This window comes from Phaenicophaeus curvirostris, chromosome 19 (genome assembly GCF_032191515.1).
Source record: "Phaenicophaeus curvirostris isolate KB17595 chromosome 19, BPBGC_Pcur_1.0, whole genome shotgun sequence".
Classification (NCBI taxonomy): domain Eukaryota; kingdom Metazoa; phylum Chordata; class Aves; order Cuculiformes; family Cuculidae; genus Phaenicophaeus; species Phaenicophaeus curvirostris.
In genome coordinates, this window is record NC_091410.1 from 5,239,665 (window position 1) to 5,266,023 (window position 26,359).

At 47.3% G+C, this 26,359-nt stretch overlaps 2 protein-coding genes across 3 annotated transcripts in view; both read right to left on the reverse strand.

Moving 5' to 3' along the window:
• Positions 1-26,359, reverse strand: part of ADPRM (ADP-ribose/CDP-alcohol diphosphatase, manganese dependent) — a 193,257-nt gene that overhangs the window by 106,367 nt on the left and 60,531 nt on the right. The window lies entirely within an intron of this gene.
• The window catches only part of MAP2K4 (mitogen-activated protein kinase kinase 4), an 85,706-nt gene that overhangs the window by 15,037 nt on the left and 44,310 nt on the right, over positions 1-26,359 (reverse strand). For both annotated transcript variants that reach the window (XM_069872347.1, XM_069872348.1), the window contains 5 exons: positions 21,613-21,787; positions 11,630-11,749; positions 3,905-4,024; positions 1,971-2,022; positions 1,430-1,557 (listed from right to left, as the gene is read on the reverse strand). In XM_069872347.1, coding sequence (XP_069728448.1) covers positions 1,430-1,557; positions 1,971-2,022; positions 3,905-4,024; positions 11,630-11,749; positions 21,613-21,787 — 595 coding nt within the window. The remainder of the gene's footprint in view (positions 1-1,429; positions 1,558-1,970; positions 2,023-3,904; positions 4,025-11,629; positions 11,750-21,612; positions 21,788-26,359) is intronic.

The window sequence follows — 26,359 nt, forward strand, 5'->3', positions numbered from 1 at the left end:
GCAGAGACAAGCCCCTGCCTCTCAACAGGCACACAAGGTCTGTATTTAAACAAATCACCCCGTTCTGCCCCGTTTCGCTGTTACAGAGCTCGGGGACTTGCACACACTTTGCTGTACCACAGTACTGGTCTCCACTAACAGATCTCATCTGTACTCTTCTTTCCAGCTCATTAAGTAACAGCTCTGCTATGAGGACAGTGACAGAAAAAGGTCAAATGCTCCGAACTCAGACTCTGTGCTTGCACAAATCAGGATCGGGCAGACAAGTTTTGCCTTGGACACTCCAGTCAGACAAAGTCATTACCTGTACTAACAGAATAACAGAATCATTTGGTTGGAAAAGACTTTTGAGTCAAACCATACCCATCCACTGCTAAACCACAGCCCTGAGCACCTCATCCACCCGTCTTTTAAATCCCTTCAGAGACGGTGACTCCACTACCTCCCTGGGCTGCCTCTGCCAGTGCCTGAAACCTTTCAGTGAAGGAATTTTTTCCCCGATATCCAATCTAAACCACCCCCGGTGCAACTTGAGGCCATTGCCTCCCATCCTGTCACTTGTTATTAGGAGAAGAGACTAACATCAACATCGCTACAACCTCTTTCGGGCAGTTGTAGACAGACCTGGACCAGACGGGCACTGTATCTTAAAAGAGAGAGGTTTTCCTTCTCTTTTCCTTGGTGGTAGATAAGAGAGTTCAGAAAATGGTGTTTTTCAGCATATAGAGCCATAAGATAAGTAATTAGCACCCACAGATCATATGAAACCAAGAGATGTATTTTTAAAGTATTCCAATGCATGGAAATGTTTAAATCCCTCAGACAGCTTCAAAAATCACCACCACAGCTTTTCTCCCTGGGAGGAGGAGAAAAGCAAGTAAGCCGGACAGACTCCCAGGAGCCACAGTTCAACCCGAGCAATTTCCATGCAGCTGCTCTGCTAGCACTGCTCTCCAGAATCCCATTCTCTTGGAATTAAGTTATGGCACACTTTGATAATAAAGCGGTTTGCAAAAATCACTGTAATTCTGCCCTGCAATAACTCCTGTGACATAATCTGACCGTAGTAAATGGATTTCTTGCAGACCAAGAAAACCCTGCACCCAGCCGGCACTGCCTCCCCGCTGTGCTTGTTGGGTTTGGAGCATGAGCGGGCGCTGCTGGAAGGCTCAGGGAAGCTCAGCGCTCTCCACTGGCAGAAACAGAGGAAGTCAGCTAAAAACAAGGGAATTTGGTCACTTTGCCACAGCCTGGATGCCTAGGCTGATGCTGCCAGACGTAGCGCTCAATCCAGAGCTCGGTTGCATCTGGGAAGGGGGTGCTAATTCCATGGGAAACAGGAGACACTTTAGCAGAGCCGTGTTGAGCCAGGCCTGAGGAAGGAGGGTAGGATCCTGCCCAGCCCACTGCCCGGCTCATCCCCACTCACCGCCATGTACGGCCGGCAGCCTGCATCCCGCGTTTTGGCAATGGAATCCACGAGCTGTCCACTAATGCCAAAGTCACAGAGTTTAATATTTCCATTTCTGTCCAGAAGAATATTGGAAGGTTTGATGTCTGCGAGGAAAAGAAATTTTCACCGGTAAGTTATGGCTGGAGGTTTCAATTTCAAGAACAGAGGTTGCAGAGAATCAACACCAGTGGTTCCACACGATCGCCACCGCCTCTTGGCCTGGGGCAGCCAAGTGGTGACTGGATCCTGAGAATCCTAACTGGGAATATGAGGAGATGAAACCAGTTGCAAAGATGCCACGTGCCCAGAGGCAGACACCCAACCACCTCAGAATCAGACCTTTATGGAAAACCACTGACAGAAGGGGCAACAAAAATGCCACTGGGGACACCCTTGGGTGAAACCTGTATGCAAATTCACAGAAGGATACGTGCTAATTACACTTTGATCTGACGCAAAGGCCGCTAAAAATCCTTGCAATCATTTTCATAGGCAAGAAGAAAAGACATGAACTCACCTCTGTGAATGATTTTCAAGTTTTCTTTTAAGTGGTTTAGTGCTTTCACAGTCTAAGAAAGAAAAACAGATTGAAAATAAACAAAAGTCCTAAGATGCTTGTTATTATTAAACTTTTGGAGCTCCAAGAATGGGCAAACTATTAAATATGCTACGATATCAATGCTGTAATATGCCATGTAATAAAAGCACTCTTCTTCAAATCTTTCCTGCAAACAGAAGGCAATATCAGTGAGGGCATGTGTAAACACATACCACTTCTTGTGGCCTGGAATGATCACAGTCTGGGAGATGGGAGCAAGAGCTGAAGTCAAGCACATTCTGATGCTTATTATCTTGAGTAATTTTATTTCAAACCCTATGCCATATTTTTTCAGTAACAACTCTTGCCATAGAATCATAGAATGGTTTGGGTCATAAGAGACCTTAAAGCCCATCCAGTTCCACCCACCTGCCATGGGCAGGGACACCTCCCACTGGATCAGGGGCTCCAAGCCACATCCAACCTTGCCTTGAACACCTCCAGGGATGGGGCAGCCACAACTTCCCTGGGCAACTTGGGTCAGTAACAGCCTCACCACGCTCATTGTGAAGAATTTCTTCCTAATGTCCAATCTAAATCTTCTCCCTTCCAATTTAAAGCCACCTCCCCTCAACCTATCCCTGCACTCCCTGATCAAGAGCCCCTCCCCAGCTTTCCTGGAGCCCCTTTCAGTATGGAAGCAAGCTGCTCCAAGGTCTCTCCAGAACCTTCACCTCTCCAGGCTGAACAATCCCAACTCAGCCTGCCCTCATACACGAGATGCTCTAGCCATCCGATCACCTGTGTGGCCTCCTCTCCCCTCGCTCCATCCATTGGATGAGCAGCAGCAGAGGTGGCTGTTCTGATTTAACCATTCACTATCCAACACAGGAGACACTTAGGGAACCTGATTTCACAGGAAGATTTCAAAAACAAACCCGAGAGTTCACCATTTTATTTTGCTTCTGCTGAGAGAATCATTGAAACTAGTGGCCAAAAACTGCCTTGGGTGATGGGCAGAGGGTGCTTGTGTTGTGCCGCAAAGCACTCAGAAGCTGTGTGGCTGTAAGGATGTAGTCTACCACCAAAAGCCTGGTTCTTCCTGCTCACACAATCCCATGTTCAAGTAATTAAAAGCTCCAGCAGGCTCTGGTGTAGCTGAAGTTCTGTCTCCTCTTCGCAGCCCACCTTGCTCCTCCAGTGCAGGTTTCTCCTCCAGCAGATACCTTTCAACACACCTTCGCCCACAGCCCAAAACCAAGAGTTTGCTTTGCAGGGCCAAATGCTGCCCTTGTGTTTAGACAACTAAGGGTTCACTTTGGCACAGCCAAGACCAATTTTTCAGGGCTCCGTGTACCAGGGCTGCACTCAGATACCCTGGGAGGGACCCACATCACTTCACTTCACCACCTAAGGCACCATGAAATGGGAACTCAGGTCCTGTGCAGACGCACCGACCTCTTCCCCCTGACTCCAGAGAGAAGACAGGCAATGTCCTGAGACCAGACGCTCCCTCTCAAATAGCTTGGTGGTTTCACTATAAATGCCCAGTACCTTGTTTCCTTTACAAACAAGGAGAGGGAAGACAGCTCTTCCATTTTAGGCACCTTTCTTGCCTGGTTTCCACTGATGCCACCACCAGCGTATATGAAGCAATCCCTGAGGACAGGGCTGTTGCCTGTGGTGTCGGTGCCATTGTTCAAGCAGGCAGAGCAGGAGGCTGGTCCTGGGGTCGCTATGAAGTGATTACAGACCCCAAGGCCCTGCTTTTCCATCATGCAATACGCTACGGCAAAGTCAGAATATAGTCCAGGATCATTAAAGCAGTGATGAAATCCAACTGCGGCAGTTCTGCTGCACACCGATCAACCAGCTTCAAAAACACACACAAAAATGTTCAATGAAATACTCACAGCTAAAGTGATTTTTCCTAGGATTTCTTCTGGAATAACATCATCTAATACACTATATACATATTTGTAAAACTTATCAAACGAGGTAGACATGAGCTCCATACAGATCCAACAGTCACCCTGGAAAGAGAAAAGAATCTGTGTTATTGTCAAGCTCATACAAGAAACAAAAATCCAGAGAGCATAAACAGATCCCTCAAATTCAACAAAATACATTAAAGCAATGTGCATTTGACAGGAAGGATGGAATTGACCTTGATTAATGTTAGGAATGGAAGACTTGCCCCTAGACACACATTTCCACCACTCCATTCACCACCAGAGGAACCTAGCTGGCCAGCTCAGACAGGACATTGCATTTCATATGGCTGAACCTGGATGAAACCATCTCTCAAACGCTGTTTGGCTCTCCAGAAGGCAGCAGGCACAGTCAGAAATGAGCGTGACCAGTAAGGCTAAAAAAAAAAACCCCTTCAGCTCATGAAAACCCTGCAGAGGACAGAAGACTTCTCACAACATTTGGAGATAGCAGCTAAGCAAGAGAAAATGAAAATAGACTCCAGTATGCAAGGGGGCGGGGGGTGCTGATTTACACCTTAAACAACTTAAATGCAGAAAATCTTAGAATGGTTTAGAATAGAATCTTAGAATGGTTTGGTTTGAAAGGGGCCCTAAAGCCCATCCAGTTCCGCCCCCGGCCATGGGCAGGGACACCTCCCACTGGATCAGGGGCTCAAAGTCCCATCCAACCTGGCCTTGAACACCTCCAGGGATGGGGCAGCCACAACTTCCCTGGGCAACCTGGGTCACAGCCTTCCCACCCTCATTGTGAAGAATTTCTTCCTAATGTCCACTCTAAATCTTCCCTGTTCCGATTTAAAGCCGTTCTACCCTGTCCTATAACTCCAGGCCCTTGTAAAGCCCCTCCCCTGCTTTCCTGGAGCCCCTTTCAGTCCTAGAAGCTGCTCTAGGTCTCCCCAGAGCCTTCTCTTCTCCAGGCTGAACAACCCCAACTCTCTCAGCCTGTCCTCATATGGGAGGTGCTCCAGCCCTCTGACTATGCCAATATCTGTGTTAAACCGAACTATTATAGACGAATAACATGTCCTCTTATCAAACTGCCTCCCAAGATCCATAAATCAACCTGCTTGCAATGGATTCCCTGGGGATGAGAAATGGATCGTCACTATCTAGAAAGACATCATCTTTTTGAGTGTGTACCCTATAGTGATGGACAGCTTAGCCATGGACTGATGATAGTCATTTCAATCTCTTTCAACATTTGCACCTTGAATCCTGTGTTCAGTTCTGAGCCCCTCACCACAAGAAGGATGTTGAGGCTCTGGAGCGAGTCCAGAGAAGAGCAACGAAGCTGGTGAAGGGGCTGGAGAACAGGCCTTATGAGGAACCGCTGAAAGAGCTGGGGGTGTTTAGCCTGGAGAAGAGGAGGCTGAGGGGAGACCTCATTGCTCTCTACAACTACCTGAGAGGAGGTTGTGGAGAGGAGGGAGCTGGGCTCTTCTCCCAAGTGACAGGGGACAGGACAAGAGGGAATGGCCTCAAGCTCCGCCAGGGGAGGTTCAGGCTTGACATCAGGAAAAAAATTTTCACAGAAAGGGTCCTTGGGCACTGGCAGAGGCTGCCCAGGGAGGTGGTTGAGTCACCTTCCCTGGAGGTGTTTAAAAGACGGGTGGATGAGGTGCTGAGGGGCATGGTTTAGTGGTTGATGGGAATGGTTGGACTAGATGATCCTGGGGGTCTTTTCCAACCTAGTGATTCTATGTGATTTTATCTCCAGCTGAGGATGACAGCAGGCTTTGTGTGAACTGTTTCAGTAGCCTTTCATGGACTTCAGGGAACTCTTCGTTGCTAGAAATACTAGAACACTAGAACTAGCTGTGTCCTCACCAGAAGTGACACACTCATACCCATCTTCCACAAGCTGGTCAAAAGCCAAGCCCAGAACATAGTTGCTTACTCTGGTGTTCTGCTCCTGCCTAAACGCCACCTACAGCCTGAGGAGCACCTCACACAGGCAGCACTGCTCACACTGCCGGGTGGCTCAGGGCACGGGCTGCCTGTCTGGTTACCAGTAAGCTATGATAGAAGCAACAAATAGAGGAGAAACTTCACAAGTAGTTATCTGACAGAAGGCAGATTTTTCTTGACAAGACAAAACACAAACCAACAAAGCTCTAATTTAATACATGGAAATGAAATGAGGAAAAAAAACATTGGGTATGGACATGCTGGAGGAGTGGCAAAGCCCTGCGCTCCCATTCTGCACAGCCAAGTCACTGCTGTTTGAAGCAATCTCCCAGTGCTCATATTTAGCTGATGGAAAAGCTCACAGAGCCACATGTTTTAAAGCCAAAAGAGGCTTTTTGTGCCACTCAGAATGACCTCCTGTGAAATACAAGCCAAGGAACTGCATCCACCATGGTATCTCCAGTCAAAATACTTGGTTCAGCAGGAACAGAAGTGCCTGGCAAAGGTGCTGTCAAACACTGCACACTGGTATCAGTACGGGCAGCAGTGCCACCCAGCTTGGTCTTTGCTGCTCACACACGTGCAAGGCTGTTTGCAGCAATAAGAGACAGTAAACTGCTAGGAAATGTCCCACGTGCCACCAGCGCTACAGACGCTGCTGCTTCAGTGACAGCAAATCCATCGCCACCTCCCGCCAAAGGAAGGGCGCTGTCTCCAAGAGGAACAGGACAGTACAGAACAGAACAGAACAGAACAGGACTATTGCAGCTGGAAGGAGCCTACGCCGATCACCCAGTCCAAATGCCTCAGCACTTCAGGGCTGACCAAAAGTTAAAGCAGGTTATTAAAAGGGAACTGTCCAAACGCCTCTCAAGCACTGACAGGCACAGGGCATCACCCACCTCTCCAGGAATCCTATTCCAGGGTTTGACGACCCTCTTGGTACAGAAATGCTTCCCTCTGTCCAGTCTCAGCCTCCTCTTGTGCAGCTTTGAGCCATTCCCACACATCCCATTGCTGGGTACTAGGAAAAGAGATCAGCTTCTCCCTCTCCACGTCCCCTCCTCAGGAAGGTGTAGAGCAATAAGGTCACATCCCAGCCCCCTTTTCTGCCAGAGTCCTTGGCCACTCCTCACGGGATGTTCCTCTCAGCCCTGTCATCAGCTTCATTGTCCTCTTCTGGACCTTAATGTCCTTCTGAAATGGTGAGGCCTGGAACTGCCAGAAGCCAGACCCTCAACAAACTATGTGTAGTGAAAGCAAACATGGACTTGTTCTACTGGACGACCATGAAGATGATCGAGGGCTGGAGCACCTCTGCTATGATGACAGGCTGAGAGAGTTGGGGGTCTTCAGCCTGGAGAAGAGAAGGCTCCGAGAAGACCTTAGAGCAGCTTCTGGAACTGAAAGGGGTTCCAGGAAAGCTGAGGAGGGGCTCTTGAACAGGGAGTGCAGGGAGAGGATGAGTGGGGTGGTCGTAAGTTGAAAGAAGGGAGATTTGGATGAGACATTAGGAAGAAAAGTTTTACTGTGAGGTGGGGAGGCCCTGGCCCAGGCTGCCCGGGAAGTCATGGCTGCCCCATCCCTGGAGGTTCGAGGCCAGGTTGGATGAGGCTTTGAGTAACCAGATCTAGAGGGAGGTGTCCCTGCCCATGGCAGAGGGGTGGAACTGAATAGGCTTTAAGGTCCTTTCTAAGCAAAACCATTCCACGATGCTATGATACTGGCTGCAGAATCATTCAAAACATCGCTTCTGGTTTGACTAGCTTTGTACAAAAAACTGGTACTGTGCTGTATTCTCACGTTACTGTACTGAGACTGCAGGGGGCTGGATTTATTCAAGAACTACAGAACATTACTGACCACCTGCAGCTTGTATTCATGTCCAATCACACTCATATTGTGAGAGTCTCCAGTTGCCCAGGTTACAAAGGCTGGTGTTTGCACAGCAAAAGCAAACTGAAGTGAAATAAGAGGCAACTTTATCACAACAAAAGCTTCACGATATACTCTGTGCGTCAGCAATGTTAGGACATATGTGTTACCAAAAGCTCAAACAAGTAGGATAAATTGTTATCCAATGTTAACTTAACCATAAAAACACCTGTAGAAGATCAAAAGCACCAAAGGAAAGACTTGGTTCACTTGTTCTCCTTAAGTACAGGCCATATTATGGTCGGACTTGACGATCTTAAAGGTCTTTTCCAACCAAAACCATTCTATGATTCTATGATATAGAAATCTTGGATGTGGGCATTTATTGATTTGCTAATACAAAGCTCTACCGGATCACCATGGATTTATGTGAGCAAGATCAATGACAGATGATGAGGTTCTTTTCAATTACGCAGCTTCATTAAGGCTGGCTGCAAGATTCAAATCTCTACAGATTCTTAACTCTTCCTGGGACTTGGAAGAACTTGGATACTGGTTGGCAAAGTTGATTAATTGAGTCCAAAAAGAGGGACTGGCAGGGACGACAGGGTCTCCCAGCCCCTTTCAGGGACAGGTATGGTTGGACTCAATGATCTCAAATGTCTTGTCCAACCAAGTGATTCTATGATTCTGGTTAAATACAAAAAAGAGAATGTACACAGGAAAGCTCTGCCTCACTGTGAATTGTGAGGGCAAAACCACCTTAATGAAAGCTTCTTTAATCTATGCTGCTAGGTCCAGGTGATTTCCGTCATAAAATGACAGAATCAGCATTTGTTTTTTTTTCTCTTCCAGTTAAAGCTATTTTTCTAAAGAACATATTTTAGTCCTTTCTGGGTGTTACACTAGCACACGCTAATGCACATCTTGTAAGCATTCCAAAAAAAATGGCAAGGAACACCCTGCACATTTCATTCAAAACATCGCTGCCCGTCTCCAGGACAAACAAAAAAGTGCTTAATGGCAACTGGGATGCTTCAGCTGCTGAATTCCCCGAGTTCCCAGTCGACAACTGCGTATGTCACAAAGATGCCACCCAGCTGGAACATAGCCTGGCAGAAAAGGATCTGGGAGTCGTGGTGGACACCAAGTTGAACATGAGCCCTTGCTGCAAAGAAGGTGGGCAGTGTCCTGGGCTGCACTGGGAGGAGCGTTGCCAGCAGGCTGAGGAAGGTGACCCTTCCCCTTCCCTCAGTGCTCGTGAGGCCACACCTGGAGTGCTGGGTCCAGTTCCAGGCTCTCCAGTATATCAGAGAAATAGAGCTACTGGAGAGGGTCCAGCAAAGGGCCACTAGGATGCCTGAGGGACTGGAGCATCTCTCCTACGAGGAAAGGCTGAAAGAGCAGGGACTGTTCACCTTGGAGAAGAGAAGGCTCGGGGGATCTCATCAACGCATATAAATACCTGAGGGGAGGATGCACAGAGGATGGAGCCAGGCTCTTGTCAGTGGTGCCCACTGGCAGAAAAAGAGGCAATGGGCACAAACTGGCCCACAGGAGGTTACCTCTGAACACCAGGGAACACCTTTTCACTGTGAGGGTGATGGAGCACTAGCACAGTTTGCCCAAGGATGCTGCAGAGTTGCCTTCCCTGAGAATATTTAAAAGCTATTTGAACATGGTCCTGGGCAAGTGGCACTAAGTGGCTCTGCTTGAGCATGGAGTTGGACAGGGTAGACCTCCAGAGGTCCCTTACAACACCCACCATTCTGTCATTCTGAAGGCTTAGTGAATCGCAGAGATTGGCTGACCTATTATGCAAGTTGCACCTACGCTACTGAGCGAGAACGAAGAATGTCATCAACCTCACATGCCGTTACATGACACAGAGGACACTTCCTATGCACCGATGCCTGATAACAGCGAAAGGTGCCTTAAGCAATGCCAACACAGCCTAAGATTTCCATAGAAATAGGGTGTTGTTCATCAACAGCAAAGAGAGCAAACACCTTGTATGAATTGACCAATTATCCATAACTCACACCAAGGTCAGCACTGTGGGACTGACATATCCATTCTAGCTCTTCTCTTGTACTAGAAGGAGCTCCCCATAGGCTAATTTACCCAGTTTCCCAGGCATGATTTGCAACTTGCAAGGAATTTTTCATGGAATAATTTCACCAACTATTGAGTTTGTTGGTTGAAACTGGGCTCAGCTACACACACACAGTGGAGAAGTCACTGCTGAGTTCTCAAGGCAGACAAGGCTCTTGTCCTCTTCTCCTCTTGAGAAGAAAAGTAACAGAAACAGTTACTTAGAAGAGCAATGAGCATGGTCATGACAACCAACCAATCATTCCCAGCCTAACAGGTACTGTCTCAAACTAGATTACCTGTAAAGTTTCCAAGAGACATGCAAGGAAAGAAGATGGTGCACAATCATGGCATGGGACTGTCCAGGCAGCATGGAGAAGGCCAGCTTCCCAACTGTCTTTACTGGTCATTCCAAGCTAGATAGTGATGGGATTGCCCAGGCAAAGCACAAAGAGAGCAAAGAATAACTTCTCTAGCCCTGCAGCACAATATCTACCTTAAATTGTAATAAGCAGATTGTGAACAGTCACAAATGTGCAGTGATTAACATCATATTCCTGGCTAGGAACAGCTAAAGTATGTTGGGATTAACTGTGCTCAGCTGATAGCTTTCAATGCTCTAATTCTGTTCTTCACTTGGAAGCACTCATGGAAGCATCACGCTGAATAACACACTCCACGTGCGTAAAAGGGCCAAGCAAACTTACAGCCCCTAGGCCAGCTATTACAGATATCGTTCCTTTCAAGAACAGTCACAGGGTTTTGTTCTCTGTCCCAGAAGGACTCAGAAAGATGCAAAGAACAGCAAGAAAGATGATGAAAGGTCTGGAAGGGGTTCTGTGTATGACACAGGCTGGCACTTAACAGGCTCCCTAAGACATTACAGAGGGGGAGTGCAGCAACTGTCCGTAAGAACTTCAGTGGTCTGAAGAGGATGGATAAAGATCAACTGTCTACAGCCTCTTCAAACACAAAAACTAGGGGAAACACTAGGGGCATCACTCAAAACAGCAGGACAAAATTCAAACTGCATCAAGGTGACAGGCCTTCAAAACAAGGCGTGGACAACCAAGAGTGTGCCTCTCAGGGACACCATGGATGCAAAAAATGTAGGTGTACTCAAGGGGAAACAGAACACTTCCATGGAAAAGAAATGCAGTAAGAATCACTTTGCACAAAGACAGCACACACAGCTTGGAGAACACTTAGCTGCACACAATTGAAGGCTACAGCAAAGCATCACACACACTTCTGACGCAGCCTGGATCGATCCATCCATCCATCCATCCATCCATCCATCCATCCATCCATCCATCCTTCTGCTAACCTTCTGGGGAGGTGTGACTACTATCACAGCAGCCACCTTCGTTAGAGGGATACGGGTCTTCCACACAGTCGCATCTCACAACCACTGACATAAACCATCTTTGCATCCAGGCTCCACACTGCAGAGCTGTGCCCAGCCCAGCAAGATTACACTCTATGTGGGGGAGGCACAGGCTCAAACGAGAAGAAAGCACAAAAGAAGAGACTGAAATATTCAGAGACACGCAACAACAAATGGTGATAGTGTGTTTGTGCTCAGCAGCACCCAGACATCTGGGCCTCCCGGTTCAATACCCTTGAATAAAAGCAGAGAGCTAAGAAACCTGACATAAATTAACTTTCTCCTCCTTATTGCAAGTTGGAAACTGGAAAGAAAAACAAAAAAAAAAGAAAGGTAAAACCCAAACTCTGCTATGAAAGAAGCAGGTTTGGGGTGCCCACCTCTCTGAAGAGCGCGCCATAAAACTGAACAATGTACGGGCAGTCACTGCTTCGCATTACTACATCAAGGTCCATCAGAAGCTGCTTCTGTTCTTTTTCATCCACTGTCGACCGAATTCTCTGAAAGAGGAAGAGCGGCACAGACTTTATCACTTACAAGCCATGACGGTATCCTCAGCCCTGCTTCTGGAGGAAGATCCAGGGACCCCAAACCCACGCTGAGCAGGAAATCCCCAAGGCAACACGCTCCAGGGAATTAAGCTGTGCTCTCAAATAAGGAACAGAACTAAAGCCATTTAACTCAGATTATAAAATCCCCAGCCCTTTCATGAGCATCAACATGTTCAGATGAAATATTAGAATGAAAGTAAAGAGCACATCTTTCATTGAAAACTACTACAAAACAACATATTTGGGCTTTCATTCCAATTGCCACAAGGGTTTCAGCCGTGTTGGACGGGGCTGGAAGGCTGTTTGGAAATTCAACCAGGGAACGTGCTGTTTAAAATTTCGAAGACAAGCACAGAAGATAAAAAGACTACTTCCACCACGTCTGGCACGGTGAAAAGGGACAATCAGAGGGAACACGCTGCTCTGGTGATGCTAACAGTGGCCAACAGTCCTGTGAGCATTTCCCATAGAACTAATTCTTCACCTAGTGCTGGCCTAGGGAACATTAGCACAACATAACAGATGTTTGATTTATGTGTGTAGAGATATAAAATGTACGTACACAGTGTATATAGAGATATATGTATGTACACACACACTGTATGTACTCTATATATAAAGAAAAGCCTGATTTGGGCTTGAAAGAACAATGCAAATTCGAAAACAGAAAACTGTAGATGTTCCAGCCCAAAGCTTGTTAAACAATGGATGGAAATGACCATCCACAGTTCTTTGTGCGATTTTATAGCCGTATTTAACATCTTGCATTAACTAATGTGTTCCCTGAATCACAGGTGAGAATTGTGATCCTGAAGGTGCAACTGGTGTTCAAACATCATTTAAGAAATATATGGCAAGGAGTCCAACGTAACAGAGGTCGCCTGGACTTCTCTAAGGAGAAAAACTACCTTGCTCTCCAAGAAAGAAAAATTATTTAAGATTGTGGGACAAATCTGCAAGATATCAGCACCCACTCCCACCAACCGACTGCCCTGTGAGCAGCTGGTGGCATCACGATCACATGCAGCAGTGAGCACAAGGCTAAGTACATAAAAGTGCTTTCGAGGTTGGCCGTGCATGTCGCACCACTTCAGAAACAGTGTGTGATTACAGCCCTCAAGACTACTTTGTGAGGACCCAAACAAAACAAGGACAGTATCAACACTTTAATTTTCCTTACCTTTGATGTATCCTGATATTTTGGTATTTCACCACACATTCTTAATGTTCTAGTAGCTCTAGTTTGGCCTAGACCAGCAACCGTTGTGTTCAAATCACCCTTTTCACTCCCAGGGAATTCTAGAGTATTTGGGAAAAGTACTCTAAAGGGGTGGGATTTTGTAGTCGCAAATAGAGCGAGAACATAGCTCAACGGACTAGTCATGAATCTAAAGATCTTCACCTCTAGGTCACTGGTTCAAGCCTCTTTCACAGTTCAGTCACATCACTGAAGAAAGCCTGTCACATCTTATTATTTCATTGTCTTAAGTCTATGTCCTACAAAGCTCTACAAGTCCCTGCTGAGGTATCAAAGGCTGAGCAGATTGAATATACCTTTTACGACACCAACAGCACCATATGACACAAGAATGTCTCTGTGCTAAACTCAACAGAAGATGATGGATGCCAAAGCCACCACAATGGGACATATGAGGAACGGTTTAGTCTCTCGCCGAGATGCTACCCACTCCTCTAAGAAGTTCCCCTCATTGGTGAGGAGCAAAACTAAAAGAAGCTTCTCTCCACACTGTAACTCACAACTCCCTTCTCTGCCAACTCCATCTCTCTGTCTCCAAAAAGCCTCTTTCCTGGTCACCCAGGAGTCTCTCCAGCCCCACTCTGCATTCACCTTGCATCCACACAATCCTGTTACAGTCATCCCCACAGCTTGCTCCTCAAACTCTACAACTTCCGTGAGGCATCTCCTCCCACTACTGACATTTCCTTCCCTGCTGCTACTTCTCCAACTCTGGAAATGACAGGAAACACGTTATATGGAGGAGGCAATTTTAACGGCACCCCAGAAAACCACTGAACCCAAAGATTCCTCCTTTTCCCAAACACGATCACCCCAGGGAGAACAAGAAAGGGCAGGCAGAGGATCCAGAGGACCTGGCAGTGGGTTGGTTACAATGCAGAGCATCCAGGCAGACATAGGAGCCAAAGAACACCCCGAGAAGATAGCATGGATTCCTCAACAAACGCTGCTTCTGGGAGTGAAGGTAAGGACACGATGCAAGATTGGGAAGTCTCATATAAGCGTGCTGGAGACTGGAGATCAACAAATTCGAGAGGAGAGGAAAACTATCAGAGCAGCATGCAGCACAGTGCTGGGCTGGGGTCAGCCCAGGCTGGAAAAGAAGGGTTCATTTAGCTGGAGCACACCAGGGAGTCTGCTGCATGCCAGTGGCCCCAAATCACCAGCTAAAGAACAAGTGTTCACCAGCGAAACAAGGAACAAACAGCAGAAGGCGACTGAAGCAGCCACTACCCAAGCAGGACATGAGCTATAATGACGATCCAACCTCACTCCAAGGCAGAGTGCAAGTCACTGCAGCGGCTCCCACAGACAGACTCCTCTAAGAACACGGGAGATGACAGTGAAGGAAGACAAAAGGTGAGGCAACAGCCTGGAGAGATTATTTGAGACACAGATGGACAGGTCTGACTTCACTTCAGGTCTTACAATCCTCAGCCTGGCCCCTCTATGTGTGTAGTCACTGACATGGCCAAACAAGCCACGCAAAGAAAAAGCGGATTTGTAGTAGAGACTTATGTAAAGTCTTGTTTTTAACAATTCCTTGTTGGCCTCAAAGTTCAACTGCATCAAACCCTCCAGGAGAAAATCTCCAGCCCATTTGATACAAACCCAGGTTAGGACAAAGATCTCTGACAGCAGGAACAAGAGCTCTGAAAAGCACACCCATTGCATCTTCAACAGCAAACGGACAAGCCACACTGTGGACTAGACCACTCTTAAACCTAAAACCAGACAGATCCCAGAAACCAGACCCAAACCAGAAGAGATGAGACATCACCCATCCCCAATACACACACAAAAAGATCCAGGTGCAGTGGGCAGCAACCAGTTAAAAAAAAAAAGAAAACAAAAGGAAAGAAAAGAAAAGAAGAAAAAGCTATAAACACCAAACTGAAAACCAACTCCTTGAGTTGAAAGACACCACAGTGCTACCCCACATACACGGCTCACACGTGTCCTCAGCAGACAGCACATCAAACCAGCATGAAAAAGGGGGGTTGCCAACTTGCTGCCAAGGATGAGAGCAGTTACCTACCCATCCGAAACATATTTAGTACTGACAGAAGTCTGTCAGGTCTTCCACTGATCACGACCAGTTTCCAGCCTCCTATAACAAGGTTCTTGCCCCCTCTCACCATTTCCTTTTAGCCCTTACCCATCACTCCTTGCCCAGTGGGCTACCAGCAGGGCTTGGAGCTCTGGTTTTGTTAACTTTCAGCAAGCCACCCAAACAGATGAGTGAAACAGAAAGTTCTGCTCAATAAACCATACGGAGTCAACCTGGGAGAGAGTACCTAACTGTGCAAAGAATGGAAATGATGATTTACAGTGAAACCAGCTTGCAGAAAGCCCAAAGACTTCTCTTCAGAAGTCATATGGGAAATCAAGACAGAAAAATTCGCCCCTTGACTGAGCTAAATACATCGATGTGTCGTTTTGATGGGCTTTCATGGGCTATCAGGCATCCAGGTGAGGATGAAGAGATTACGTTGGTATAAATAAATGCTAAATTTCTGCTTTTGGGGATATCTGACACTTAGCAACCTACTTCAGCTGTGAGACTGCCATCAGAGAAAACCTGTGAGAGCCAGAGACACAAACATCTGTTTGAAAGCTACAGATGACAGAGTAAGCACTGACTACAGGGGAAAATCATGTGCAAGAGGCACTGTGCTCTGAACAAGATATGGCTCCACAGCTTATTGGCTTCTCCAGGAAGAATGGGGATCTTTGATGGGCACTGCGCAGGCTTGACGTCATCCTGGATTTTATGGCTCTCTAAACAGTGCCCAAGCCAGTTTCTCCGATTGCTCCTGATTTTCTTAGGACAATTTTAGAGTAGAAGAAGTGGGAGAGCACCTGTAGTCTGGTCAAAAGCACTGCTATGCTCAAGAGAAACCAAGAAACCAGCAATAAGATGTGAGAACATTGGTAAGAACTGGAGACAAGACAAGGCAATACTGCAGAGTGGGAATAAACCAACTAGGTTGATTAATACAACGGATTTGGAAGACAGAGAAAATTCTGTGATATGGCTGAAAATGACTACACCTTTTAGGGTTGGGGAATACCAAACATCACGACTGTGGACAAAAACATCCTCTCCGCAGCTGGCTTCCTCTCCCAAGTGTAACTATTTCTGACAGAAAAATCATTCAATTAAAAAGACACTTCCATGGGGCCACAATAAGAAGCTTGAAGGTCAACTGAAAGACAAACCACTCTACTCATCCCTGGATGGTGTATTTTTCAGCCAACTGAACTGGCTGAAAAGAAATTGGCAGCAGCTGCTAATGCCAAACCCCAAATCATAGAATTATAGAGTCATAGAATGGTTTGGGTTGGAAGGGATCTTAAAGTATCATCCAATTTCAACCCCCTGCCCTGGGCAGGGACACCTCCCACTGGATCAGGCTGCCCAAACCCCATCCAACATGGCCTTGAACACCTCCAGGGATGGGGCAGCCACAACTTTCCTGGGCAACCTGGGCCAGGGCCTCCCCACCCTCATCATGAAGAACGCTGGAGGTGGTCTCTGCTGCAGGGCAGAAAGGGCCAGCCCAGCCCCGCAGGGCTGCAAAGGAGAGGAGCAGGAGGCGAGGGCTCCTGCCACCTGCCTGCAGGCTCAGGACATCGCTGCCATGCGGAGGATCCTGACCTGCACAGGAACCAGTGAACACACCGAAAGCTGGTTATTTTCAATATTCACTTACTTGTGAATTCTTCAAACAAGAATATTTCCTGGCCTTCAAGAGGCCTTTAAAGTACTAAATAAACCTAATAAACCCCACACCAGGTATCACATACAGCACTGAAGTAAAAAGCTGAACATCCTGCTCCAACAGGGAGAACACTCTGAGTTTTCAGTCCACTTTGGGCTTCTTTTCATGTATTTTTATACCAGTCTGGAAAAACCAAATACACACACAACACTTTTGTGCGTGTGTGAACTATCGCCAGTGCTGGAGGCAAAATTCAGGACAGAAAGAAATCCCCCAGCTGCTGGGTGAGCTTCCCAAGAAAACCACTTCACTCAAATAAAATGGGGTTTCTTGACAGTTCTTCTGCTGTGTCACAGGCAGCCCTGCTCCTCAGAGCTGTGGTAGAAGATGCACAACCCCTGGAACACCGCTACCACCACCACGTGGCGATGCTGGAGGGCAAATACAAAATGGGGCTGGAGAACAGCACATGCCATGAAGGCTCTGGGGTTAAACCAGGAGTGACGACAGTTGAGCAGCTCCTGAGAAGAGACATGGGATCCCTGCAAAGAAACCGGGGAGATTATTCACAAGTCACTCATGAGCTGCCCCAGAGTGGGCAAAAACAGACTAAAGAGGCAACAGGAAACTAGAAAGAGTCAAAGGACACCAGGTGGAACTGGAAGCCAGACCAGGCAATATCACAGAGAGCTGGTGCTGGTGTTGCAGATGCCAGAGATTTGAAAGCAACGCACCAAGGACCACAACTGTCTGCCTCAGAAACCAACCTGCGGAAGCCAGCAGCCTCCCAGGAGTGAGGTCCCTGCTCCTGTGGCCATTCCAGCCTCCAGCCCGTTCCTGAAGAGGCACATAATGTGGTTTAGTTATTTAAAGAGGCATTCACAGAGGCACAGAGTGATAAAGGCCGAAGGAGAGGGACAAGCAGGACTGGGGACAAGAGCTCAGCATCTGAGCATCTCTCCAGCAATGCTCCTCCAGCTGAAGCTTTGCCGCAGTGGCTTCACTCCAGCAGCAGGACAGGATGCCTTTCTCCTTTCCCCCTGACGCTCAAGCAGAGGTGAAAGCTTTCTGACTCATCCAGGGGCCCAGCAGCCCTACCTGCGCGAGCAGCTTAGACACCGTATTAAAGGTGCCAGGATTACAGGACCTATACGACGGCTGATGTGGCCAAAATGCATAAAAGGGAAAAATGAAAGAAAATAGTGCCTCTACCCACAGATCTCAAGTTATCTCAGTGATATTTCAGAACTCAGGAATTATTTTCCCTCAGTGATAAGAAACGTAGATGGGAAGCGTGGCAAAAAGGCTGCACTAGGAGAGCTTGGGGAGGCTTGAGGCTTGGCGCCACACGCACCGGGGGGGAGGAAGTGGAAGGCTAAGCTAGACCACGCTTCAAGGAACCGAAGTGTTCCTTGTGCAAAGGTACAAGAGGTGAGAAAAAGCCAGAGGAAGGAGCTAGGATGAGGATTTGAGGGCACGCTCTGGCAGCCACATCTGCATCAGCTGCGAGGCGAGCAGATTGAGTGCCCGGAGGCACCAGGCTGCCTCGGCACAGCAGGAGCTGCCATCAGCCAGAGGAAGTCTCCATCATGGGAGAATGAGACGGGTTTCACCCACTCTTTAAAATCTAAGTGCAGCACGTTTGTAGAACAAGGAGGATTTGAACCTGTCCGTGGCCAAAGGGGCTCACAAGCCACAAGGGATTCAGCCCCGTCACGGCAGCTGCAAACAGGACTTGGATCTTCCAGAACTGGCGGAGCTGGCTGTGCTGGGATTGCAGCAGTGATAGTAGAAATGCAGGTAGTGATGGAGAAAGATGGAGGAGCAGCTTGGAGAGGTCCCTGTACCAATATTCTCTGCATCTAATTAGCAGCTTCTGGAGCCATCTCTGTGTTTCACTCATCAGTACAGAACAGCCAACAAATTTTGGCTTGCGGTCTCCATAAAGCTCTTTCCTGCCGCTGAATGTCCTTCCAAGGATGATGTGCCTGCTGCACTGATGCTGCTCTTGGGGAAGCACAGGAGAGGGACAGCAGCACCCCCAGATAACCAGAGACACTGGCTTCACAATCCAGCTCATTGCATTGTAAACACAGCATGGTGCCATAACACAGCATTGGAAGGAGGTGTCATTGAAATCATAGCCAAGACCTCAAACCACTAAACTGAGATGTTTTCTGCTCAAACCACTACCTCTCTTCTAAGCCTTCTCCTCCAGAAGGGCTTTATGCCAAAGGAGAACAAAACAAGTCAAGGTCCTACCTGTAGAGCAAGGAGAGACCGTGGAGAACAGCTGGTTTCCCTGAATGCAGGTGGAGAGCTGGGGCTTCAGAAGGCAACAGCTCTGTAAGCTGTCAGGACACCACAGGGAGACAGGGAGAGAAGGAGGTGGACAGCCCTAAATAAAGATGGCCCACAGGATAGACTTAGATAGAGCAGGAGCGGGGAGATTAATGCACAACCTCAGCTGCCCCAAAAGCAACAGCAATCTGAGAAAGAAACAGCTGAGCAGTTTGGAATGAACTACTTGCTAGTCCAGGTTCAGCCCTGTCGTGAAATCTCACCTCAAATCCAAGCACCATCCAAGCTGTGGAATAGCTGCTACTGCCTTGGAGACCTTGCTTACTGTTCCACCCACAGCTCTTTCTTTGCTCGAATTCCACTGGGACAAACAGAACAGCCCTTCGCAACTAGCATTTTGGAAACGATGCAGCTGCCCAGACCCTCCAATCTTCCTTCTCCCGCAGGCCCAGACATGCAGGCCTAAGGGCTCAGAGAACAGAAGGTGGCACCAACTCAGCCCACAACTTTGACATTTCAAAGTTTAGTCACTGCAAACCAAACAAGTTTTATTTGTTTAAAAGTGAGTCCCCCGAACGCAGCACCCCCCTGGGGCTCAGGCCACCTCTCTTCCCCTGAGAGGGTCGGCTCAACGGGCCATGCGGTGTCATCTCCAACTGTGTGCTGCAAGAGCACAGCACCGGGGCCTTCTGCCTCCCAGACAGGAGCTGTACCTGCATCACAGCCCCTCGAGGCTGACAAGATTATCCTAAGATGCTGAACACCCTTCGCGCAGAGTCTGGGACAACGGAATTTCTGTGCCAGCAGACACGTCGTCTCCTTGGTGACGTTAGCTGATCTAACACCCGCTGCAGGGCTTCGGATACCAAAGACACCCAGCTATAGGTATGACTTCTTCTCACTCACAGCTTTGGAGATATGATAGCAAATTGTATCAGATATGATACAGCAAAACTGTATCACTCTGACTAGGCAGCATCCCCTGGGGCTTGCCCAGACCAGTGGTGGCTACTTCATCCGTGGAGGTGTTCAAGACCAAGTTGGATGGGGCTTTGAACAACCTCACCCAGTGGGAGGTGTCCCTGCCTCCGGCCAGAGGTGAAACTGGATGAGCTTTAAGGTCTCTTACAACCCAAACCATTGAATCTATGAAAAAAACATGAATCTATGAAAACTACAGTTACCCAGGTCACGCACCCCAGGTTTCAGAAGCCAGGGGTGCCCAGGTATCATTTTGCTACATCAGTAGGTTTCAACTTCTCATCTACTTGTTTCTACTTGTCATCAACTCCATCTACAAGTTCCACCAAAGGCAACTAAGAGAAACAAGCCTTCAGCTCTAGGCAGCCTCTAGCTACACTGGAGACTTTTAGGGATTCAAAAACAGGTTGAGACACCATTGTATGGTGATTTCAAACACTTGGAGACCTGGCCAGTGATCCCGCCAGCATGAGGAAGTCAATATTTACTGGAGAAACCCACTGGATGGTGGCTACTCCAGTAACCAGACACACTAGAGACAAGTAAAAATTATATTCACAGCAACCAGAGCTGAGGGCTGAGATGTGTCCACCGGGCACGAGAGACCAGCAGGAGTGAATGTTTCCAGATCCTATCAGGGACTATTCCAAAGAGAGAGTGAGAGAGAGTAAAGAGAGTGACAGGCTCCTACACAGCTCACTTCTACTCTTTCCATGGGAGCATTTACAGTTGATATAATCAGAGTTAAAAGATTGATGGCAGTAGCTACCAGCCAGCAGCAAGCAAAGAAAAGGACAAGAACGAGAGAGAGAGTGGATGCTGCCCACCTCATCTAGCTCGATGGACACGCAGCTCCTCAGAGACAGACAGTGAACAGCATTGCTGCAGCAAGACAAAGATTATCGCCCAGCTGGGAAGTGAGGTTGCACATAGTTTCTGGTTTTAAAGTGAGTTTTTGGGTAGCACAAGGCAGAAAATGGACAGTCCGGAAAACTGCTACACTTTCCATCTCCAGAGCAGGTCCAGCATGGTAAGCACAAAGCAAAGGCACTCCATTGTACATTAGCAAGAGCAAAACACTCCCTAGAAGATGTCCACTCCACTCCAGCTCCTCCTGGAGAGGCTACACCATGGCACATGCTTACATTAAAAGCAAATTTTAAGTCACTACCTCATTTCACAGAAGACACCAAGAAGCTATTTATTAGACGTCAACTTGTGCCTACCACCAACCTAAGCTGTGTCTGAACCAGTGACCCAGAGGTGAAAGGCCCATGCCCCATTATCCATCTCCAGAGACATATGATCCCCACAAAACAGTAGGTTCCTGATAGGCATTTTCAAAAGGGCACAAGCAATTATGAGAGCTTCGCAAACCACTTGACAATATGCCTGTTATACAACGCGTTTTCAGCAAATAGCAGCCTTTACACGGGAAATAAATAGCAAAGAGCAGCAGGTGGGTGCTAGATGGAAGAACATTGATTCTCCATCACATTTCATCCCTAATGGACTGAAGTACAAACGTAAGGATGGGCATCACCTACTTTAACTGCCATAATTTGCCCACTTGGTTTGTGGACCATTTTGTTGACAGAACCATAAGCGCCTCGTCCAATTTCTCCAAGGTCTTTCAAGTCCTCTGCTGTAAAATCCCAATGTTGTTCAGGGGAAATCTTCAATTTTCCTGATGATTCAATGCTGTGTGTTCTCAGTCTCTCTCTGTCAAAAATATTGGGAAGCAATTTTTCCACATTTTAAATAGTCTGTAAATTTCTCTTTTTTTGTTTTTTTAGCACTTGATTAAACATTAGAAGAGAGGGGTTCACAAAGGCTACAGCAACAATCTGACTCCACGAAGGATTTGAGTTGGGGGTGAGAGGGGTGGGGGTCAGGGATTAGGGAAAACGTTCAATCAAAAATGACATACACTTGCCCACAGCTTCAGTTAAGGATACGTTTCTCCAGCTGCGGCGTAAAATTCAACGTGTCTCATACAGCAGTCATTCTAATCACTCATTTAATACAGTTTGTTCTACTTTGCACAAAATACATCAGGTTTCAAGCAGGATCTGGTAACATGCAGAACCACAAGACTGAAAAGACTCCCCAGCCCCATCTCCCCAAAGCTTCTGCTGCTCTACACCATTGCTCCCAGCACCGTCTCCCTCCTACTTGGGTTTCTGTGCAACACAGGGAAGATCTTCTGTGTGAATCACAGGACTTAAGAGTTTGCTCTTAATGGAAAACTGCAATTAATTTAAAAAAGGACATTTTAGGTAATCATTTAATTTATTCAAAAACAAATAAAGAGCTAATTATTCATATTTATAAAACACAAGACAAGTTGTTTGTGACATGATAACAAAACCTGACTGTTCAAGCACATCTTTACCAAACACCTAATACAATGTTCTCGGGCAAACATTGGTCCTGCTGAAGCCACCAGGATTTGTCCAGGTCAGAAGCAGAACAATGCACAGAGTTTGTAGGACAGAAGAACTCGAGAGCTGTTTTAAGGTGCCCCCAACCACTCACTCAAATGCAGCAACACTATCACTGAATTAGTAGGAAATGCAGAAGTATTTTCAACACTTTTCATCTTAAAATGCCATGCAAATGTTCACGTTTTCATTAATTAATCAGCCAATTTGCACTTCTTGTGTCATGAAGTAAGCCAAAAGCCTGAGTTTCCCACTTCCAAGTAGAATGAAGAGCATTAAAGACGTTTCCCAGTACAGGGCACACCCATCTTGCACAGATCTTAAAGCAAACAGGCACTTCTGGCCAACTCGCGTCCAAGGCAGATCCTGTCAAGCTCATCCCTTGGACTCTGATCACTTCTCCTGGGCATTTGATTGAGCTGCCAGGGTCTGGCCAAACAAGCAGAACAGACATGAAGTATTCAACCAAACGTATAGAGCTTATCAAGTTTATCAGCCTGAGGAATAAACACCTTATGGCTAATTCCACGCTGATAAATGCAACCGTTCGTCAACCAGCAGCTGTAAACGCTCCCTTCTTGGACTCGGTGCTAACCCAACCATGGGTTTTACTAGGAACTTGGGTTTTGGGAGGGCAATGAGGTCAAGGCCCAAAGGGCAATCAACTAGAGCAGCTACAGTTCAAATGACTTGATCTGCTGCACTCCAGCTCCTCTACAGCACTTTGGTTTAGCACTTTCTGGGCTTGGAGCAGCTGTGTGGCCTGAACCCTTGACCCATGCAATGAAGAGTCTTGCCGAACAGCTCCTTTCACCACTTCTGTGCTGCACCTGGCCTGGCCTTTCCAGCTCTTTAACCTTCTTAGCCTGAGATTTGCAATCTGCCTCTCCCTATAGGACATTTCCACTGCCCTCAGGAGTAAATGGGGGAACCTACAGAGAGCACCACAACCCAGTGCAGGTGGGACGGAGACACAGCCCGCAGAGGCAGCGGTGGCACTACTTACAGGTCTTTGAGTCTCTGTGGATAATGAATCATCACATTGAGTGGGGTTGTCCATGGAATTTGCTTACTAAAAAGCAAGGAATGAAAAAAAGGCAGTAAAACAACAACAAAAAAAAAAGGGAACAGAAGGGGGAAAAAAAAGAAGAAAAAAATGAATAGAAATGCAACCTCCTTGCTGGCTGTCTCTGAGAGCAGCGTATGTTGGAAGCTGCATGAATCGCTTTCTATCTAACTGCTTGACCATCCTATTTTGTCAGTGCCACACAAATAGTTCTTCTTTGGATGGAAGAAGGTAGGTGCCAAGCATCGTGCCAGAGGTACCAGCAAACGGGCATTTCCTGCCTGCCTGCCTCCTGCCAGCTGGCAGGCAGGAAGAAGCAGAGCCACCGGGAGCCAAATCTCGCTCAAAAAGGCAGGAAGGAAAAGGCAGAGAGGTGTTACCAGTAGGGCAAGATGTGAGATTGGATTTTCCGAGCAAACCCTTTCCATCTCATTTCAAAACAGTGTTTCATATTGAAGTCCTCATAGAGTCAAATAATTCAAACGATACCGTGGTTTATTCAAATAAAGCAATCAAACCCATCTCCACTCTTCTCTCTGCCTGTTTTTCTGCCCAGGAAACTTTGCTTTTCTTGCTCTATATCAGAGGAGAAAGCAAATTTGAATTCATTATTTCCTTGTTACACAAGGAGCCTGTTTCTCCCCAGCTGTAGCATGAAAGCAGATCTGTGCCATTGTTCCTGCAGCTGCAGGATGGGTGGTTCGAGCAGCCGGGAAGAAGATGTGAGCTAGGAAATACCCGCTCTGGTCTGCACCGAGTGCCTTCTGCAGCTGTATTCTGGTGTGGAGCAGCGGAGCTCTGGGGGTTTGGATCGAGATGTACCATCACCACCCACCCACAAACCTTCACATCTTGGAGCCTGGCTGCATTTCCATGATGTATTTATGATGCCATCTGCCTTCCACTGCAATCACCATCCCAGCTTATCTGTATTCAAACACCCAGGGAAATGGTCAAATACCCAAACGACAGAAGTCTGACAGAGTGACGGACACTTTAATATGGACTTTACTCATTTAGCTGATTTGTTACACGTAAACAATGCAGTTTTCCTTTAAGCAGTGTGGCTTATCTAAAGACTCAGTAACTGGAGTGATTTGATTACTTTTAGCAGCAGGAATTTTTCAGAGTAGACCAAAATACCAAGGGAGATCCGTGACAAGAAAGCAACTCAAACAATGCAAACCTAGAATGGATTCTGCACTGCTAGGATGAGAGGGGTGGCTTTAAATTGGAAGGGCAAAGATTTACATGAGATCTTAGGAAGAAATCTTTTCCTGTGACAATGGGGAGGTCCTGGCTCAGGCTGCCCAGAGTGATTGTGATTGCCCCATCCCTGGAGGTGTTCAAGGCAAGGTTGGATGGGGCTTGGAGCCCCTGATCCAGTGGGAGGTGTCCCTGTCCATGGCAGGGGGGTAGGACTGGATGGCTTTGAGGTCCCTTCCAACCCAAACCATTCTATGTTTGATAAAAAATGGGAATTCTGATGTAAAAGTGAGTGAGGCAAGAAGAATAAATAAGTGATTCATGCAGTACAACTGTTACTAGGTTCATACTGCTGCATACACGTGAGGACGAAAATCCACGGAGTGGACAGGCCCCCAGAATACAGAAGCCTGCCCAAACCCTGCACTACATCCTTCTGCATTAGGTGCTGCGACAGTTTCAGAAAACAGAAGGGGAACCGCATAGAGTGGTGTCTAGGGAAGGTGAAAAGTGATTAATGCCCAGTTCTTGCTTCTGCAATCTTATTGCAGTCCCTGGATTTAGAGTTTGCACAGATGTGATCAGACACGTCTCCTTTTACCACGTTGTTTGTAAGCAAGGCAATCTGGATTTCTCTAAGGCTGGGAACACCGGGCAAAACTGCACATGTATTCTCTGAATTATCAGGATGCATAAGGTGGACTTATGGAGCCTAATGTAGGATTTAAAACATAAACAGCTAAAAAGGGTCAGATACTCCTCAAAAAGTTAACAGCAAGATATTCAAATGCACCCTAGAGAATCTAGCTCCTGATGACTTGTCCAGGACGTGAGCTTCCAACTCCCCATCTCGCTTTTGAGGTTTAAAAGCAAAAAGACGACGATCGGCTCAGGTCATTGCAATTACTGCGCTTTAAAGGCACCAGTGTATCAGTCTCACTGCAGATGGTTACTATGCTCGTCACAGCAGTTATTCCAGGCATTAGGAGCACCAAGCAAGACAACAACTCCTCCAAACAGTTGCCCTTTGTCAGAAATGAAACCGTTTGTGGGTCCGGCTTGGCAGGAGGCAGGCGGCCGGCTGGCGCCAGGCACCGCAGCTGGGCCAAGGACAGGGGCACGCGCATTCCCGACAGGAGGTTGCTCATTGCAAGCTTGGCGAGCTACACTCATGCAGGAAGGTCTGTCACGGGCTAGAGACCCACAAAACCTCCTTGGGAGAACCACCGAGACACCGGGAGGCTCTTGGACAGGCTGCGTTAGTTCCCTGAACGCTGCTGTCAGCACCAAACTGCAGAGATGCCACAACTTCTTAAAAGAAGCATTTCCTCGGCATGAAAAAGAAGAACTGAGGGGGAGAGCAGAGGAAAGGTGGTGGATTTTTTAAGCTAAAACAAGTCACCAGACATGAAGCAAGGCCAGAAAGATGCTGTACGTAGCTACCTATCCCCTCTTTGTTTTACTGTCTTAAGAGTTCTGCAAGACTCAAAGAAGCCCGAAAGTTGAGAAGTTCAACATTATAGCTGAAAGGAAGATCTGCAAAGTCAAAAAGATCCAAGCAAACCAAGCTTCACATGC